This window comes from Theobroma umbraticum, unplaced genomic scaffold, assembly GCF_002168275.2.
Source record: "Theobroma umbraticum cultivar Fairchild unplaced genomic scaffold, ASM216827v3 scaffold_147.0, whole genome shotgun sequence".
Lineage (NCBI taxonomy): Eukaryota > Viridiplantae > Streptophyta > Magnoliopsida > Malvales > Malvaceae > Theobroma > Theobroma umbraticum.
The window spans coordinates 2,751,881-2,765,728 of record NW_018397259.1 but is presented as its reverse complement, the minus strand read 5'-3'; the positions used below and the strand labels follow the sequence as shown (position 1 = coordinate 2,765,728).

The window sequence follows — 13,848 nt, the reverse complement described above, 5'->3', positions numbered from 1 at the left end:
AGTGAAAATCAGTTTATCTTATAAGCACATGGTTTTCTTTTTTTGTTTTTTTTTGAACGTGTTTCTCCGAATCTGACGGTGCGAATCCAATGTGCTTTTAGATATAAGTATAATAGTACTCCATGAACTTTTTTCTGGTAATTTCGAGATACCCCACTTTGCAAATGTTGTGGGAAGGAAGAAGAATAATGCTCTTTGAAGAGAAAAGAGATGTGTAGTAGTTTGTATAATCTTTTTGGGTGGCTGAAGGGATTTCCATCGTATCCATGGCAGGAATAATTATGGGTCTGCTAATTTTGAATTTATGCCAAGTATCTCATTTATTAGGCCATAGATGCCTTTGTTGAAACCCATACTCCTTTGATGTTCCCTTTGATCTTTTAAGACCTGTTTTCTTTGGCTTTTGTCTCATTTGTTCTTTTGGTGATCGAAAGATTGGAACATATTTTATATTGTCAATGAGTTTTTCAAACGAGGACAAAAATTTTATTAATTTATTTTATTATTTTGGAAATGGGGGAGTTTTTTTTTTTTTCGCTTTTCTTTTGCGGTGTGGGCTTTGGTCGTGCCAATAGATCAATGTTCATTCCTATCCATTTTAGGAATAATTAAAGACTTTTGCATATACTACATTATATATTTATATTCATATCTTAAACCTCAAGTCTTGAGGAATAAAAATTAGAATTTTTCTACCATACATCTGAATTCAACACTGCCATGGTTCTCCATCTTATCTGCATCTCCTTTTCTTTGATCTTTGCGCGTATTCTGCGTGGCTTTTAATCTTTCAAGTGATTCAAAATAGAATGAAAAGTAGATACTCCTTCTGATGCTTGCCAGGAAAATGAACAGCGAATTCAGAAGTTTGTATATCTGCTAGCTATTCTTGTTGGGATTGTAGATTACTTCGTTTGTAAATGAACACTCAGAAGATTGATTGCCAAGAACATTTAGAGCAGAACCTTGGATTCAGTAGGGTCTGCAATTTTGAATATGTTAATCATGATGGATTTCAACAGCCTTGGAACATGGGAATCCGGATTCAGGCACCTGCCACGGAGGGAGGGTTACAGCAGGAAAACCCAGGAGCCGCTAAAACATCCAATACAATTATGAGTGGTTTTCTGTCTCCAGCGTCTGCTTTTTATGCAACTGAAAGATGCATGGGGTTTTCCGAGTACGGGTCTCAAGGGGATAGATCTTCTTACACCTCCCAATACAACAAGAGCTGCAATTCTCAGTTACCTTCATTTCATGCTTCAGGGGATAACTTTTCCATTGAATCTGTTGCTCAAGATGAAACCAACTATGAGCTGAGAAATACATTTGAGTCACTAGTAAAGTCCCAAATTTATTGCAATCAGTACCAGAAGTCCTCTGAAAAGTCCTATAAGATTCCATGCAGCAATTCACAAGGGAGCCAGGTTTCCCCTCATGATCAAACTAACTTTCTTGGAAACAATGCTGTCACTGTTGGGAGTCACTATTCGGTTCCTTTCCGAGTAAATCAGGATCAAAGAGTAAAGTTTCTTTTTCTTTTTTTTTTTGGTTCTCTCTTTTTGTAGCTGAAATTAACTTTCTTGTTGTTTTCATATGAATTCTAATGTTACTCTTTGTAGAAAGAAGTTGTATTAATTGTGCTCTGGTTGTTGCTGTGCAGGCTTACTGCAACTCATATCGCTCTCCGCTTGCACAAGTAAGCATCTTTCAGCAAGGGAAGCAGTCTTCAAATTGTTCTTCTGGAACCTTTTCTGTTTCTTCTGGCAACTCTGTTTCGACGGGGGCAGCACTTGCTAGTAAAACCAGAATAAGGTGGACACAGGATCTTCATGACAAGTTTGTGGAGTGTGTCAAACGCCTTGGCGGCGCTGAGAGTAAGTAATTGTATGGTTTCAACTTCATCAAATCTTGAGAAACCATTCTGTGAGCATTTTAGTTAGTTATTACTTTGATCAAACAGAGGCAACTCCAAAGGCAATTCTCAAACTGATGGATACAGAAGGATTGACCATCTTTCATGTCAAAAGCCATTTGCAGGTATTAATGCAATTTCAAGTTTTTTGTCTGTTGATTATATTTCTTCTGGCAAAATGCTAATATCCAAATTTGTTTCCTTCTGATTTCTGTCTTGTAGAAATATCGTATCGCAAAATACATGCCAGACTCTGCTGAAGGTATACCTTGATAGTTGCTACAATGACTGCTTCTCTTTTCTTCTTCTTTGCTAGACAACAAGCGAGATTACTGATTTAATTCCTCTGCTTCCTAGCTGCAACTATTAGGCAAGCTCTGCAAATATAAATTTTGCTTGGCTGATTCCTCCTGATTGCATACAACTTCAGAGAATCGGACATATGGATATTAATTACTTTAGCCAATCAGGAGAATTTTTTGCTATTCTTTGTTGATTGTTTATGTGGGAAGGCATGGAGTGTTCACAGGCCAGATAGTTTTGCTTTGGATAATTATATGAGCTCGCCGGAAGTTCGTCCACAAACAATCTCATCAATATCTTTTCTTGTTGCAGGCAAATCAGATAAAAGAAGTAGTACAAATGATGTAACTCAACTGGATGTCAAAACGTAAACTTCTTAATACATTCATCTTATTCCACCCAAATATATTTTCATTTTTGAAATAATTCGCTACCGAAATTGTTTTGCTGTTCCATTAATTTTACACTGCAATTTAATCAAAATTTTCAATCTGTCTTGCAGTGGGTTGCACCTCACAGAGGCATTGCAGCTTCAGTTAGATGTGCAGAGGCGTCTTCATGAACAATTAGAGGTACAGGAATAATCTTTGATGTTGTCTCACTTTCATTAATCTTGCCATGTTTCTGTCTGTCCGGTATGCATTAACTTATATAAAAACAGTCAAGTGTTGAACTTTTAGAACGGACTTTCAATCCAATTTACCAAACTCTAATACTCCCTCTCACGTGTATGAATCACGAATTTATCACATAACATGAATGATAGAAGGGATAACAATGAAGGCTATCATATCCCCAATTTTAGATTGACATCCATTTTAAACCAATTAGGTAATAGATAGAGAGAAATACTTGTTATATTTATATGTCCATCCATTATATCCCCAATTTTACTAATATGAGACTATCACCTCTCTAATACTTGTATCGGAGCAAATATTACTTTTTTGTTGTTGTTCTCTTTATGATAAGTTATCACGTGATAAATCTGTTATCTCTACATTTGAAGAGAGTATTGAGAATGGTAATAAAAAAATCTCACATCTATTAAGTTAAATGTAATAAAGATTAATTCATCCTATTTGATTTTAAACTAAATACCTGTCTTGGAAATTCAATTGATTGACAAAGCCATGGCAAGGGGTTTCTGACTTAATTCCTACTAGACCAGTTTAATTCATAAGCAACAAATATTAGTCATTGACTAATTTTGCCATTTCTTTTTCCTTGCTCAGATTCAGCGAAATTTACAGTTGCGAATTGAAGAACAAGGAAGGCAGCTTAAGATGATGATTGATCAGCAACAAAAAACAAACGAAAGCCTCCTAAAAAAACAAGATTTGGACATCACACCCTTTGATCATGATCCATCATTTAGCCTCGAAGACGTGGAGGTCTCTATTGCAGAAAGTTCAGGAAATGCTCACTTCCCATCCAAGATAAGTTAGACCATCTCCAAAGTTCATGTCAGAGAAGGCCGTGTACAAAAATACAAGCCTTCATGGCATGTCAAACAAATTAAGCCCACCACTTCCTTTCTGCAGAATCCAGAGCAAGATTGTAAAACAAATGAATGCAACTAAAACATACAAATTCAAAAGAGTTTCACTCATGAATCGTGCCTTGAAGAGCTTGAACATGCTTTTGTGTATTCAACTATTTGTGCACATCAAGCTCGTACAGAGAACTATGAGAATTTTAAGTGCCATAGGGTAGGCCATGGAATTCTTTTTTGCTTCTTCTTTGTATTAGCTTGCTTTCAGTCAATTCAATACCTTTTATGTGAGAAAGTTAGACAATGACTGTGCTCATTTTCTTTTTTCTTTTTCTGACATTAATTCATAAACATATAGATGGAAAAATTAAGCAAAGTGTTGTTTATTTCTCTCCTTTATTACTTTCTGGGTAAACTATAAATTAAAATTCCCTGAAATTTGGTCAAAGTAAAGGACATAGTGGTTTTGACAAGTAACGGAGACGAGCCAACCTTTATATATCAAAGGTGTCAAATGGACGGGTCGTAAATGGGTTGAACAATAATATTATCAAATGCATATGCATGTATGACATATTTAATTTGTACAATGTTAGGCTCAACCCCGTTCATTAGTTATTTATACTCCCGTGTGTAACGCATGGTACCATGCCTTTTAGAGGCTTCACACGTATTGCTGCTAGAAAACAGGCTTCACCTAGAAAATAGATATGGTCGACCCTTTTGTTCAGGGGTGGACGGTAGTTAAGGCTCCCAAAATTTTTAAAATATTTTATTTATTATATATTTTTAATCAATGATGAAAGATAGTATATCTATTGGCATCATGATTCCCTCAAAATTTTTAATATTTTAATTATTAAATATATTTTAATTCTCTTTAAAATAATTTTTTATTTAATAATAATATAAATAAATAATAATAAAATGCACCGCTAAACTTTATCTTAATTTTTACATTCGAGCATTTAGGTCATTCGTTGGTATATGATCTCCCTACCTAAAAAGAAAGGTTCGAATCCGTCTTTTCCTAATTATATATATAAAAAAACTTTATTCTAATTCTTAGGTTTCTCTACACTTTTTTCTATTTCCTCCTTTTCTCTTTTTCTTCTCTTTTGTCTTTTTATTTATTTTTTTAAAAGTATTATATGAAATTTCATTATTTAATGGACGTGTACAAAAGTTATCTCATTTTGATAGTATTGCAGCAAAAATATATAAGACTAGGGATATGCAAATATTCTGGTTAGTTCGATTTTGGATATCTAATAATCGAATTTATATTTCAAAATAACTAAAATCGAACTGAATTTTACAAATAACCCAACTAACTAAAACTAAACTAATTCAGTTAGTTTGGTTCAGCTTTCAAAAATCGAACTTGAATTTTTTTTTTGTATATATTTATTTATGCTGTATTTTTTTTATAAATCAATACTACAAAAATATTAAAGATGATAATAAAAAATTATAATAAATAAGATAGATACTTATACAAACAACAACAAATAATTAAAAATATAAATAAAAACAAAAATAAATAGTCTTGAGCAAATAACAACAAATCATTAACAGTATTCAACCATGGATAAAAACAACAATAAATAGTTTTCAACAAATAATTTTGAACAAATAACATCAAATCATTAATAATCTCCAACAATGGATAAAAACAACAATAAATAGTCTTGAACGCAAATAATCTTCAAAGATTACTTTCTCCCCAAATGCCTCTTGATGCCATTAGCAACTTAGCATAAACACAGGTTGTACCTTTAAAAGTTGAAAAAAATAAAAAAAGATCATTAGCTTCAAATATATTAAAAAAAAAGATCATTAGCTTCAAATATATTAAAAAAATTAAGTTAAAACATATTAAATAATTTATAAATTCAAATAGACATTAGATAACATTAGTACATTATGTCATTACCTCAAAGATTATCAAGTATGTTGTCCATTGCAATCTTTGACAACTCTAAAATACATAAACAAGAAAGTAAGAAATAAAGCAATAACATATCAACAATTGAAACAACCGAAGTGAAATGATGATATAAATAAAATACTTACCCTCATCAACTTTCTCAAGCTCTACCAAATCATTCTCAGTGTTATTAAGATAATAGGATGGTCCATGTAGCCAATCGTGGGCATGAATAAGGGCTTGAACCATCTTAGGCATTAAAGAACTTCTATATGCATCAAGAACATGACTATTGGTGCTAAAAGCTTATTCCGAAACAACTATGGATGGAAGAGTCACCAATACATAACGAGCCAGTAGGGAAAGAGTAGAATATCTACGATTATTGAGTTTTCACTAAATGAGAACATCAAAGCCATCACTATCAGTTGGATCAGGTTCATTTAAACTCAAATACTTTCCCAATTTTGATTTATCCTCTTCCTTAATAATTGCAATCTTATATCTCTTAAATTCATTCAGAAGAGCAATACCAGCATTAGAGTCAATATCATCATCAAATTTTGTAATTTGGCTCACTTAGGATTGGTTATTGTCACCAACTTTCTTAAGAGGCAGTTGTACCTTTTTTTGGTATTTAGTAAGCAACTCTTCCATTGTTTTTTTTCAAACTTGCATAAATCGATGAAGCCTGCTCATTCAAATACATTTTCCTTCAACAAAACTATTCAAATACAAGTTTCTTCCTTGGATCAAGAATAGAGACCATATAGAGCAATTTATTCATTTTTTCTATATTTCTCCAATACTTATCAAATTTCTCTTTCATTCTTTTTGCCATTGTTTGCAACTCAACATCAGGATATCTTTTTCTATCTCTCAAAATGTAATCAACACCACAAATATCATCAAGAAACGTATTAATAGTGGAATAAGAAGTACCTAAAACTTTTATTATGAGTGTATAAAAATGTTTCAAGAAAAGATTCAACTTCTTAACATTTTTCCAATCTTCATGTTCAGGTATCCCATCTCCCATCAATAAATTAGTTTTATACTGAGAATTGGCTTCCTCAAATAAATTAAAGGCTTCTTTAAACTTTTGAGTTGTTTTTAGCACATGGTAAGTTGAATTCCATTTAGTACTAACATCCAAAGACAACAAATTCTTTGATTGAATATTTGGAGACTTAACACATTCTTTCAACTTTACTAACCTAGCAGGTGACTATCTAATGTATCTAACTGCTCCTCTAATACAAGCAATTGAATCATTCATTTCCTTCATTCCATCAGTGACAATGAGGTTAATGATATGTGCAATGTATATCATATGTAGAAATTTACTTTCTAAAAAACTATTTCCTAATAAGTCCAATTTTTTCTTTATATGTGCTATTGCAACATTATTGGAACTAGCATTATCAATAGTAATAGTGAAAACCTTACTAATCTCTCAATCACGCAGATATTTATCAATCATTTTCCTAATGGCCTCACCTTTGTGACTATAAATGAGACAAAAGTTTAAAATTTTTTTGTGTAATTTCCAATCATTGTTTATAAAGTGAGCTGTAATACACATATAATTCTCTCTTTGAATTGATATCCATGTGTTTATGGTTAGAGAAACTCTAAAAAAAGGATGTTCTCAATATATGCTTGAAACGGTTTTTTCCATCAGCAAAAAGGTTATAGCAATCTCTAGCAACAGTCCATCGTGATGGCACAATAAAACTAGGATATGAAGTTGATACAAATTTCTTAAAACCTTCCCCTTCTACAAATCTAAAAGGTAACTTATCTTTGATGATCATCTTAGCTAAAGACTTTCTAATGGCTTGTTGATTAAATTTTCAAGTTCCTATTGACCCATCACCCAATTGAAAAGCTAACTCAGTTTAAGCAGAATCATTATCAGCATTAGGAAACTTTTTGCAATAATTCATGTGATTCGTTAATGAAGTTGTGCCATTATATTTAGTATTAGCAGAAAGTACCCTATCACAATAATTACTTTTAGCTTTATGTTCACCTTGATCATTGAGAAATCTGGTGAAGAGTTTCCAAACTTCATACCTCGATGGAAATGTTTTCCTTTTTTTAGAATTGACAACATCACTTTCATTAGTGGAGATTATAGTTTGTTGTGTAGTCGGTGATGGTGATGGTGACGATGATGGCATGCAATAGGTGTAGGCTACGTAGCAACATCACTAGAAGTAGGAGCTAGATTATCGCTTTGACTTGCTATTGAAATCTTTAATCTGTCACTCAAAAAAATTAATTGATTAACAAAAATGTAATTCAAGAATCTATTAAAGAATCTATCACTAATAGTATATATTAAAAAAATATTAGCAAATATAATCATTTAATATAATCATTCATATGTGCATGACTCATTCTAAATGCATCATTATCCCATCATTTTCAAACTTCATAACTCATGAGAATTTGACATATGTCTAAACTAATAAATTTCATTCTTTTTTCTTTGTACAAAGGAGACAAAACGTAAAGAAAATGAAATTAGTGAAAATTAGTTTATTAGTGAATAATTTGATGTGTTATCGAAAAATAAATGCCGTTTGCTTACATTTCCCTTATTCTTTACCCTTGTTATCACACTTGGATAGAATTTTTTTTTTTTGAAATCTAGATGATAATTTATTGCAATAAAAGGAACAAAGAGAATAAATAAACAATATAGACTATAGCATAGAACAAAAACAATAGAAGAACAAAGACAATTAAAGCAATCACAACCAAGAAATAAAGAGATCTTTATCTTTGCCAACAATTTGTCTTGGCTACTATAATAGGGTAATGAGCTATCCATATGTCTTGTGTAAAATAGTAAAATTGGTAAAAGGAAAGTGTCCAAGAATGTAAAAGTCGCAAGGAATACTAATTTGCCTTGTGTCTTGTATTTGTTTTGCTTCATATCTTGCAAAAGGTTGTCGTCTTTAGATGCTAGTGATTCCTTTCTTGTAAGATGCTTTGCTTAAATATGTGGAAATTTCTATATGTTCTGACATTATACATATAATATTAAAAATTAATTGGAAAAAGGATTTTCTTTTTTATTTTTCTATATTTTTCTTTTGGGATCTCAGTTTCTAATAACCATTTGAAATTTTGAAATAATGGGTCTAATTAAGTTTTGTGATATATAGATGAAATTAGCATATAAATTAAAATCAATTAATATTCAAAATCCTAACATATTATAAATATGTTGCCTTTGCAAATTCATTAATATTGATCCCCTTAAAAGTAAATGTTTATGGCCTTTGAGAATGCTTGGTAGTCATGAATCTTTGTTGATAAAAAATGTAAAGTAACAGAGGAAACACTTTTCTAACACTTAAAGCAAGCCTTTATTTATGGCTGATTGATTGAACCTACGTTGAATTTTGGAGCTAAAGCTAGTTTACAATGAACTCGAGTAAATTAGACAACATAAACTTGGTTTGAAGAAATACTTTACAGCTATTTGGTCAATACCAAAATCTAAAGCACTGCATGTAATTAATTCCTCTTGAGAAGCTTTTTCCTTCACAATTTTTCCTAGGAATGAAGCAAGGAATCACGAAAAGTTTTGTCCTTATTATCCCAACTTCAAGGGCTTAGTTCCTGCTGACATACCTTTTATAAAGCTTCAGTTTATGCAACATTTTTCTCATCTTTCCTCCATTGATCAACCAGTTGAAAGTCCAAACAAGGAGGAGAAAGAAACATCTAATTATGTTTTTTAAAGATTTACAAACAAAGCAATGTAAAAGTAGTATAGATGAACTATCCATCTAACAATATAAAAGTAGAGCATTTTTTAGGGTATTGAGCTAGGTTTAAACAAAGCTTACTAATTCTTCCTTTCATGCATTCTCAACCCAGTTGGTGTATTGCATATCACTAACTTTCTTTTCTATCATATTTTCATGAACCAAACAAACCCACCCACTTTTGAACAAGCATTAACTAAAATTACAATAAAAAAAAACTTACTCAAGTTCAAAATTTCAACCCATCCTTGAACATAGAACAAAAGGAATCGAAATGAAAACCAAAAAGAAAGAAAAAACTTATTTAATGTGTGAAAGGTGAACAATGGTAGCAAAAGCCAAGATGAATCAAAGTGATGAACTAAAGAAGAAAGAAGAAGAAGAAAAGATGGTAGAAACGATAGAAAGAGGAATAGTTTAAGAGAAGAGATTAGGTTTAGGATTTATTTCCATGCAAAATCTCCATAATACCTTTACTCAAGTTCAGTTAGTTTGGTTGGAAAAATTCCTAACTGAAATCGAACCGAATTAATTCTAATAATTGAATTATCCTAATTGAATTATCCAAAGAATTGAACTAACCAAACCAAAAAAAATCGAACTCACTTTGATTCGATTCAGTTGTTCGATTTGATTTGCATTTGCACACCCCTATATAGGACATGTCCCTAATAAGAGATAAAGCCATGTATAATGAAACATAACACATCTAAAACCTAGCAGTCTACCAACAAGAACAACCAAAGTTCATAGTCATTTGCTTTTGAAACACAATCTCCATACAAACCTTTTTGGTTTACAAAAAATCTCAACAAGCTTTGAGTGTTGTCTTTACTAGACAGACCTTACTCTAATTATACATCAATATTGAAAGAATATCTTGATTTACCGATTAGCATAGAGAATCTTTATCAATTTAAAACTAGCAACATAGTGCATAAATATGAGTCTTGATGGGTTGCACATGTTATGAAGTTGGAGCCAGCAAGCATTGTCTTTTTATTTTTATTTTACTCTTTTTTTTGTAACTTACCATTGAAACACACTTCATTCTTCAAGTGTAGTGCATAACTTTCCTAAAAGACTATTATAAATCTTTTTTTCTTGTTCCTTTTGATTTACATGTTATATAAAATTATTATATATTATGAATCTTTTGCTTGTTAGTTAAGTTCAATATATTAGTTTTAAAAATTTTTAATCCTTATTCTTGTTCATCTTTGGCCTCCTTAATAAAAGTTGGTTAGCTCCACCCCTACTTTTGCTTTCTTTGGGTTTGATAGAAAGAAGGAGAAGGTCTAGGAAAAGTAAGAAATGAAGTATGCTTTCCTTATTAGTTGATATTAAGATCAATAAAGATGGCCTTCTTAGGTTGGATGGTTTCTCTTGTAAGATCATATCATCGTGAGTGATGAAGTGAAAGAAAAGTATAAAGAAAGTATATGAAAGAGAATCTTAAAGGTAGAGAATGAGAAACCATGAGGTGGGTGTGATAGATACCCACATTTATAAGAGGAAGAGATTCCCTTAGTGACGAGTACTAATATGTCTCAATGCCTTAGACATAAAGGAACAAGTAAGAGAAAATGATCAACGATCTCCCTTAAGATGATTATTATGCCTCTAAAACTTTTCAGAGTGTGACTAGATCAAGGAGAATGGGATTCGCGTCCTTTTCATGGCCTAACTTGGACTTTAGGCTTGATCCTCAACAAAAGGAAAGAGAATGATTGAGAATAAAATCATTATTAAAATGGCTAATTTTTAGTTGAAATGATTGCTTTTTTTTTCCTCTTATTCATTGTATAATTAATTTTTATGAATCAATGTACAAATTCAGTTATATCAATCCACATTTTCCATTCACTCCTTTTCTTGATACCATCCTTCTTTATCTCCTATCTAGCGCATAATAATAATTTTTCTAAACTTGAATGAATTGATACAATCCCAATTTCTAGCCACATTACTACAACTCTTTTTTTTTCTTGAAAAGTGAGATTTTATTAGCTCCAAGTGCCATCATGCCATTAGAAGGCTCTAACTTGTTTAGCTGAAGACTCTTTATGGCATTGAAACAAGCATAAGCATGAAAAGGCCAATAACATAACATGCGACTATTCACAAAAGATCAATACAAACTACGCCATGATACAGATTGCAACAACGCCCAAAAGTAAAGATGGGTGTAAAAAATAATAATCTAGTACCCCTTTTTTCACAAAAAAGCAAGCAACAAAAAGCTTAATAAGCCAACAAAAAGACAACCCAAAAAAATAAAAAAAGATAATTTTTTCTGTATACTAACTACCATCTAACTTACTCACCCTACACTACCCAACCTCAAATCTTTTTCATCGTACATAAAGGCAAACATCACCATATATCCCACAACTACATGTCCTAGCCCACCATCACGGTTCTATTTGCTACTCTGTCTTTTTCTTGATTTTACCAAAAATCTTGACCATTTGACTTTCCTTCCTTTGCTTCTTGGAAGCTTTAGTGTTAGCCATCTCTCGGCTTCACTTCCCCTATCGTTGTTATCTACTATCTCCACTCATCTTTTATTTTGTACTTTCTTCCCAATCCTTTCATCTTGTTCCTATTCAATCCGTTTCCTACCACTTTTTGTTTGACTAGCCTTTCTAAATGTTTTTCCTTTCTAACGCTTGAGTTAACCTCTCTTACCCTAATGTTTGTCTTTTATTCAAAAAAAAGCCTCATAACATCTCTAGATATCTCCAAGTTCCCATTGTTCTTTTTTATTATTGGGCTTAACTTCCTCAAGCCCGTACTCTATTGCTTTTTATTTTCCTTTCCTAAAATTGGCTTGCTATTAATTTGCTTTAAAGCACCACTTCCCTTTGTTAGGCTAGTATCCTGCATGCACGTTCCCACTTCTGGATTTTGAGCCTTAATAACTTCTATTTTGGGCTCAAGCTTGTTCATTTTTTCACTACTTCTTTCAACAAGCACTATCTCTCGAACTTATCTCCCTTTTTTTTTTATTCTGAAATTCCTACCCATGTTTTTCCTTTCACTTCCCTCAAGCCTGTCATCACATCAACAATCCTATCTTTTTTTTATTACTTCCTCTGTCTCCTTCTTTTCTCTTGACAAGACTACAGTTGTCGTATATGATGCCTCTTTTTTTCCATTTTCCCCATTTTTCAACATTTCTAGTTTCATGTAACTTGTCTTTTTTTTAATCAAAACCTTTGTTATAGCTCTTTTACATTTAAACACGTTTTTCTGTCACTGTCGACTCTTACCTTTCTTTGAATTTTCTTGACACTCTTGACACCCTTGTGTTTCCTTCTTTTGTCTCGAGTTTGTCCTTGACTCCTTGCAGTCTCTCCACCATAATTACCTTCACTTCACAGCCATCGCCATCGTTGCTTCTTATTTCTATGTGTATTTTTTCATCATTTTGCAAGATTTCGTTACCCTTTGTATAAGCCTCTAAAACACAGCAAGTTTTCTTTCCCATTACGCTAACACAGATGCTATATTGCTTACTTTCAACTTTAATGTGCACTCAGCTTGGAATAACTGCCTTGTTTCTCACCTTAACTAAAATGTGTGCTTGATTAAATATTTCCCTTTAAGTACTCTGATCAATTGCCAAGAACTCCCCCAAACACCGACAATTGCTTTGAAAGTGTTCATGTGCCATGAACGAATTAGAACTTCACAAAGACGCACCCAAAGTCTCACCTTTCTCTTCACTAGTAGTGCTAACCGATAGTATTGAGTCGAACTAAAGCTCAAACACTTCCTAGTAGTTCTCCAATAAAATTTCCATTTCCTCTTTTAGGTCGAAGGTAACAAGCATTGTCATTCCTTCAAGGATCCTAACCTGCGCAACAATCCTTTCCTCATCCAATCTAGATTGTATTATTTGATAGTAAACTCTTTCCCTTAATCTTCCTACCGTACTGCTCTGTACCTAACTTATGTCCTCTTCGGGTACATTAGTCTTGATCGTAACCATTCTTTTACTAGTCTAGTGGTTTGGCTTTCTTGTTTTATTACCAACTATTTCTTTCCCTTGAGCTATACCTTCAATTCCTCTTTTCAGTTCCTCCATCTTTCCCCATTTCGCTTATCTTCCTCTAGCTTGGCCATCCTTTTCTCCTTCAATGACTTCATTCCATCACCTACTGCTACTTTTTTATATGACCTACCATTTATCCCTTGTGTCTTGGGTTCAAAAACATTTTTCCTTCCCATTACCTCATTGTTCTCACGTTTATCTCTACCCTTAAGCACTGGTTCAACTCTCATCACTGTGAGTCGATTCTCATCCATCCACTAATATATTCCCTATCTTAATGCCTTTTTCAATTCATGCTTTTCTCTATACCTAATGAACGCTAAGCTTGCTACCCTTCCCTTGTCTTGTAAGACCTTT

The 13,848-nt window shown here is 32.5% G+C and overlaps 1 protein-coding gene across 2 annotated transcripts; it reads left to right on the top strand.

The window, feature by feature from the left end:
• The first annotated feature begins 658 nt into the window (after positions 1 to 658).
• Positions 659 to 4,013, top strand: LOC110415417 (myb-like HTH transcriptional regulator family protein). Of its 2 annotated transcripts, XM_089783366.1 has the most exons (8): positions 659 to 1,336; positions 1,379 to 1,523; positions 1,664 to 1,877; positions 1,964 to 2,040; positions 2,138 to 2,177; positions 2,531 to 2,585; positions 2,721 to 2,790; positions 3,454 to 4,013. In XM_089783366.1, the coding sequence occupies exons 1-8, from the start codon at positions 921 to 923 to the stop codon at positions 3,664 to 3,666; spliced, it is 1,230 nt and encodes a 409-aa protein (XP_089639492.1). In that variant the 5' UTR covers positions 659 to 920; the 3' UTR covers positions 3,667 to 4,013. The 2 variants fall into 2 exon arrangements, with proteins under 2 accessions (XP_089639492.1, XP_021282746.1); XM_021427071.2 differs by having other exon boundaries at positions 659 to 1,523.
• The last annotated feature ends 9,835 nt before the right edge of the window (positions 4,014 to 13,848 follow it).